Source organism: Orycteropus afer, unplaced genomic scaffold (genome assembly GCF_000298275.1).
Source record: "Orycteropus afer afer isolate SDZICR_OR568_19922 unplaced genomic scaffold, OryAfe1.0 scaffold00042, whole genome shotgun sequence".
In the NCBI taxonomy this organism is placed as follows: Eukaryota; Metazoa; Chordata; class Mammalia; order Tubulidentata; family Orycteropodidae; genus Orycteropus; species Orycteropus afer.
The window spans coordinates 9,147,153-9,153,969 of record NW_006921629.1 but is presented as its reverse complement, the minus strand read 5'-3'; the positions used below and the strand labels follow the sequence as shown (position 1 = coordinate 9,153,969).

At 45.6% G+C, this 6,817-nt stretch overlaps 1 protein-coding gene across 1 annotated transcript; it reads left to right on the top strand.

The window, feature by feature from the left end:
• The first annotated feature begins 421 nt into the window (after nt 1-421).
• Nucleotides 422-4,605, top strand: TIMM22 (translocase of inner mitochondrial membrane 22). Its single transcript, XM_007937427.1, has 4 exons — nt 422-659; nt 2,398-2,594; nt 2,987-3,059; nt 4,529-4,605. Exons 1-4 carry the CDS (start codon nt 422-424, stop codon nt 4,603-4,605), a joined length of 585 nt encoding a protein of 194 aa, XP_007935618.1.
• Nucleotides 4,606-6,817: the final 2,212 nt, after the last annotated feature.

The window sequence follows — 6,817 nt, the reverse complement described above, 5'->3', positions numbered from 1 at the left end:
GCTGCAGTCTCGCAACCATTCCTCAAGCTCCCGTCAGGAGCTCCAGCGCGCTCTTGATGAGGCCGGAGTGCGAGTGCCCACGCAAAGCTTTCTGGGAAATGTAGTTGAATGACTGGGTTAAGAACTACAAATCCCGGTACTCATGCTCAAAAGCCCCGACTACGAGGGCGCTTTTTGGTGAATCTGAATCTTATTTGTTCGTGCCATTGGCAGTGCTGCCCGAGCCTCATTAAATTTTTATAAGAGGTTTTTGAGAAGCATGATAGCTCTTCTGCTAGGTGTGCAAGAGTGGACTTTGGCTTTTACTGCTACCGGGTGTATTGCTCGATATGGCGAATCTGCCGTTGCTGTGCAGTGACATAACGCTTGAGGAATCTGCTACGGAAAAAAGGACGGTAGGGTAGCTTGGGTAGCTACTGTCATGGCGGCGACAACCCCCAATGCTGGCGGCTCCACGCCTGAGGTGGCGGGTTCCCCCGAAGCCCCGCTGCAATACAGCCTTCTTTTGCAATACTTGGTGGGTGACAAGCGTCAGCCCCGGATCCTGGAGCCTGGTAGCCTGGGCGGGATCCCGAGTCCGGTCAAGACTGAGGAGCAGAAGATGATTGAGAAGGCAATGGAAAGCTGTGCTTTCAAGGCAGCGCTGGCCTGCGTGGGAGGTGAGGCGAGGCGAGTGGGTCCCTTGGGAGGCTGAGGGCTTGGACGGCAGCAAGCACCTCTGCCAAGAAGACCACACGCCTGGGAGTCGAGGGAAGGATGGGCTCGACCCTGCCTACACGTCTTCGTCCCATTCAGTGAACTCTGCTAATGCCTCTCTTGTTCCTGAGGTTAACTTTTGCCTATGGAAATTGGATCATAGAATGTGATACTACTATCTGGGCCTGAAGGTTATAAAATGATTGACTTCATTCACTCGTTGGTTCATTAATTTAAATAATAATTAATTCCATAAATTGCTCCTGAGCAACTATCGTGTGCCAGGCGGTGGTGATACTGAGTGAAAGTGACAAGAGCCTTGTTCTTATGAAGCTAATATATTAATATATAGAAAAATGTTGAGAAGAACCCTGGCAGAAGAGTGCTTCAGACGTTGTTATTATGTGAACAGCAAGTGCAGAGGTCCCCAAGGCATGAAATGGCTTGAGGTTCAGAAAACAGAAAAAGGCCAGTGTGACTAGATAGCGGTGAGACCTGAAGTGCAGCTAGGGACCATAGTCTCAGTGGTTTCACCAGGCTCTATCCGACCAGCAAACCTGATCCCTTTTTATTTTTTATGATTTTGAGTTTTGTTCCACATTGTTCTCCCACTCTATCCAGGACCTCCTACATAGATCCCCCTCTGAGTGGTTGACGGTGGTAGTGATAAAGACTAGGATGATAATTGTGGCTATAGCCTGAGATGAACATATTTGAAAACCTAGGAGGAAAGATTTTGCCCTATTTGATGATCGATTGTAGAGAGAAGCAAAGAAGCAATCAGCTATGCCACTGAGGTTTAGAGCTGAGGAGCTATATTACAGAAAAGTCTGGAGAGAAGATGCTATGATTTCATTGAACATGTATTGACCTTAAGGCGATGAAAGGCATCCATGTGGAAATGTCCAGCAGGTTCAGAAATGTCAGATGTGGACAGCTGTGTGGGCTTTGCCATTTGATAGGATTTGATCTTGAGGAAGTTACTTAACCACTCTGAGCCTTGATTTCTTCATCTGTAGTATAGAAAGGAGATGATAATATTATTTACCTCACAGGATTCTTGTGAGGAGTAAATGAGACAATCACTTAATGTACCAGAGCGCCTGGCACATGGTGTTTAGTAAATGACTGTGCCCTGTGAGTTGGAATTGACTTGATGGCAGTGGGTTTGGTTTTGGCTTATTGTCAAGGGAGTTGTTTGCAGAAGTTGATAGCTGACTTTGAGGGTGACTTAGTTACATATAAGAGTATAGAGAGAACAGAGGGATAAAGACTGAGTCTTGAGGAATGTTGGGAAATGAAAGGAGAAGGAAATTCAAGAGGAAATAGAGAAGAAACCGGCTATAAGATAGACCCCAAACTCACTGCCTCTGAGTCGATTCTGACTCAGCAACTGTATGGGACGGAGTAAAACTGCCCATAGGGATTCCAAGGCTGAACTCTACAGAAGCAAGCTGCTCCATCTCTCTCCTGTGAAATGGCTGGTGAGTTCAAACTACTGACCTTCAGGTTAGCAGCTGAGTGTTTAACCGTTGCGCCACTGGGGTTGCTTAAGATAAACCCAGGATTATGTAATTTGGAAACCAGGAGAGAGGGTGTCAGTTATACCTTACTAATGGCCACCCAAAAGGTTGTGTTCAAGTATGACCCTCTGCAGTAATCCAGAAAACCCAAAGAAAACTTCATCTCTGTTTTTCTTAGGATTTGTCTTGGGAGGTGCATTTGGGGTGTTCACCGCTGGCATCGACACCAATGTGGGCTTTGACCCTAAGGATCCCTATCGAACGCCGACTGCAAAAGAAGTTCTTAAAGATATGGGGCAGAGAGGAATGTCCTACGCCAAAAACTTTGCCATTGTGGGCGCCATGTTTTCTTGCACTGAGTGTTTGGTAGAATCTGTAAGTGTCTCTGCTGTCTGTGAAATCCTTGCCTGTTATCATCCCCCTGCCTTTAAAGGGAAATGCTCTGAATGTTACCATTAGAAAGATCAGAAATGTCAGATACTTGCTAGATTGAATTTCTCTAGTGATATGATTTTAAATAGGAGACTCCCTGGGCTTCATGAGAAGAGATGTGCAGGCCTCAGATGCCTACTTGGTTTTGGTGCTTTGGTGCCACCTGCAGGAAGTGTCTCTCTAAACACATTCAAATTTTAGGAACTATGATTTTGAAAGAGAAAGTTTCCTTTGGGAAGGGACTAAATCAGCAAACCAGAAACCTTGTGTGTTTTTCCCTTAATCGTCTTGTTTGGGTTGTTTCTTTGGCTCTAACTGCACTTCTCAACCCACAGTACCGAGGAAAATCAGATTGGAAGAACAGTGTCATTAGTGGTTGCATCACTGGAGGAGCCATTGGTTTCAGAGGTTAGTAAACAACTCTCGAATAGTTTTTCTTTGTGGCCTTGGACAACGTGCTGAAGTTGACATTTCCAAACAGATGAGTGTTCCAGGGACAGCCCAAGGCATATGTGGACACTTGATACTCTTTCCTTCTGACAAATAAATCATGTTTGCTTTTGTGTTAGCTCAGTTTTGGAAACTTGCTAGGATCTAGATCAGGGTTTCTTAGCCTCAGCACTTTTGATATTTTGGATGTTTTGGTTAATTCATTGTTGTGAGGGGCTATCCTGTGCATTATAGGGTGTTTAGCACCGTGCCTGGCCTCTGTCTACCAGAGGTCAGGAGCACCATTGCAGTCGTAACAACAGAAAATGCCTCAGACATTGTCAAATGTCCTCTGGTGGGCAAAATTGCCCCCAGTTTAGAACCACTGATCTAGATCTGTTCTTAAGGGGGGGGGGGCAGCAAAAATTGTCCCCATCTTGACAGTATAGGAGAAGCCATGAGTAAGAACTTCCACATAGGTAATCATTGGGGTGGTTGTTAGCCAGGATATTATCAAGAAGCATAGCTAGGGCCCATTTACCCCGTCTGTCCCATTTGTCCTCATACCAGGGTCTGCAGAACTTTCAGCTCCATGCATTTCAAGTACTTCGACATTTTTCTTAACAATACTGTGTAATTGTCAGTTTCAATTTTGTGTGTGTTATTACAGTGATGTCTTTCTGTAGTTGGAGATTCTTAAATTTCTACTTATTGAAAACCAAATATAAGTATTCTAGAAATGTTAGCTTATCAGCTATAAGCAACAAAAACCCAAAACATTTCCTCGCCACTTCTCCCAGATAGCATGTTCATTATAACCTTGTTGTGTTGGGCTCAGTGACTTGGCTTTCCCTAGAAGCAGTATCCATTGCTGGGTCACTTGACATCTGTTGTGCCCTGACTTACCCAGAGCAAAAAAGCCTGTTTGTTTTTCATCTTCTGAGAGCGAGGATGATTTGTGGTCATGAAAACCTGCTTTGGGTCCTCAGACAGCCATTGGTAATTTATAGGGTGACTTCTTCTTTGGTCTTCCTGTCACTCAGCTTTGTCAGGGCCTCTTTGAGACGCTCAGCTCCCTCCAGGACTGCTTTGATCACCTTCCCAGGAATTTATTCCATAAACAAACCAGGGTAAAAGGCCATACGCTTTCACTTGATTCCAAGGGCTGGTTCTCTTAACCAGTTTCCTGCCTGTAAGGGGCAATTTCCATGAGACTAGAACTATTCTTTGGGATGAGAGAAGTTAAATGAACGAACAGTTAGATAAAGCACTTTGGATTAGGTAGACTCCACAGCCTCGCTGAGGTCTTAACAGATCTATGACAGACAGGTGGAATGACTTAGAACGCTTTGGCTGGCTTTCTTGCATCTGGAGGTGTGCGAACTTTTGCAAAGCAGCCTGACCCAGCATCTGTCACCACGGTAATACATCATTTGTTTGCTTTATAGCTGGCTTAAAGGCTGGAGTCATTGGTTGTGGAGGTTTTGCTGCTTTTTCTGCTGCAATTGATTATTACCTACGATGAGAGAAGTCCCCGTGGAAGACACTGTCAGCTCAGGCTCAGAGCTGTTGAGAGGACAGTTCCTGCACCACTCCAGGGCACTGTTTGGAAAACTGAAGAAATCAACTGTTTTCCCTCATCTCCTTGCTGTTGTTAGAGAGCTGCCTGGCTGCGGGCTGTCCCCTGCTTCCTGAACAACATTCTCTGCCATCCTGGACTCCAGCCGGGGCTTTATGGGGGATATACTATGTCAGGTTCTCCTGAGAGTTGATCAGGAGATAACGTGTTGACTTTTAGGAATAAATCCCCACAGAGTTTCAGTGCTGAGCACAGCCAGTGCTTTAGTGGTGTGGTGCCGTGGAGGCACGCTCGTTCTTCACAGATGTCCAGGGAAATGTTCTGCCTCCTGCATGCAGCAGCCGTCTTGCACATCAGGGCAGGGCGAAGTCAGTCCACACTGGCCCACCAGTTATGTCGTTTTGTTTAGCGTTCTGCCGTCCTTGGTTGGGTGTGTGTGTGTATATATTATATATATATATATATATATATATATAAAATAGTTTCAAAGGTTGGTATATTTTTATTTCCAAATTCCACATTTCCCAAAAAAGGTGCCAAAGTGGCCCAAAGATTGAACATCTAAAAGGAAACAGTGAGTAAGCTTTTACAAAGTGTGGAGATACTAGACTCTCTAAGGGTTTTTCAGAATACTCTATTATTCTCACCAAGACCGTTACATTGGCCAGGCCTTCCCTTTACGGAGCCCAGCCTAGCCATTTCCTAGGCTGCATTGAAATTCCATGGATAAGCTCAATTGGCATCTTCTAATAGTCTCTTTTGTGGGCTGGCTGCTGGACATGCCTGCAGTGTGTTGAACCACACATTTGTTTCATGAACTGAACACTGAAACAGGCCCGGCTCAAGGACATGTGCGAAGGCCCTGCTGTGGTCATCCTGATGACCAAACTCTCAGTAGCTATTGGCTAAGACCACTACCTTTGTTCTCCAGTATCACTGGCTTTTTCATTTGTTTTAACATTAGTGTCTTTGACTTGACCTGTGGCCTGTTTTTGACAGCAGTATCTTAGCCTACTTCTGTGTCATAAGCAGAAAATAGCTTTTTACAACTAGGATATGCCACTGGTACTTCCTGACTTCAGTGCTTGGAAGAGACATGAAGCTGGTGGCTTCAGACTTTTGCTCTTGGAGGGCGAGCAGGTAGACTTGGTGGGGATCATGTAATTCTGGCCCACGTTAGCCAGTGTTGGTGTTTCTCTTTTTTTCCTACTGTATGATAACTCCGAGTCTTCTCTTTCTGCTTTTTCCCCCTCATCAGCTCTGTATTCTAGCCCACCTACCCAAACTAGAATCCAGACTCAGCTTAAATGTGTAGGCATCCCAAATGTGTATTTGTATGTGAGTGGTGATGTCAAAGTCAGCTGGTAACACCTTCTGCCCTGTCTGCTGTTTACTCTGGAATGTGAACTAACACCCAGGGCTCATGTCCTTCTATGGTGAAGTCTGTGTGATGCTCATCCCCATCTCCCCACTGTTAGGCTCTTTGGGCAACCCCAGAGCTCCGAAAACAAATTTAGAAGTTTCCTATATTGTCCTGAAATTACTGCAAGCACTTTGAAAGCAAGGGCAGTCATACTTGCACCTGTCAAAGTGCCGGGGGTACCCAGGACTCCGCCAGTCTGTTTAAATGTGAGACCAAGCACAGTGAGCTTATGAAGAGGCTCACTACTGCCCTGGAAAAGAGCCCTGGGGCTATCGGTAGCCATCAGTTCCATAAACCATGCATTGTCCACTTTGACTATTCAATCAAGAGAGGAGATGAATAGTTTCCTGTTTTAGATGGCTGGGGAGCCAGTATGAGCTCATAAACCAAACACCAGTTCTTACACACATCTGTTCCTGATCTCCAGAGTAAACAGTGACCAGTGGCTTCGGCTGGTGTGAGCCTGAATTAACCCCACGGGCTCTCCTGAAGGGAGGCTGGGGTCCAGCATCTCCAACAAGTGGATAAGACCAAAGGCTGCCCCAAAGGTGTGCCACTTCAAAGGGAAGCATTTAAGCAAATTTTTGAGTTTACATAAAGCCTTTTTAAAGGACAAGTTCCTGCCATCTCACTGAGGTATGTTGATGGCCAGGCCCCTCATGGAGGAATTTTCACCCTTGTAGCAACAAATGCTGAAGATGACGAGGCCAGACACAGCCTGGCTGGTGGTTAACC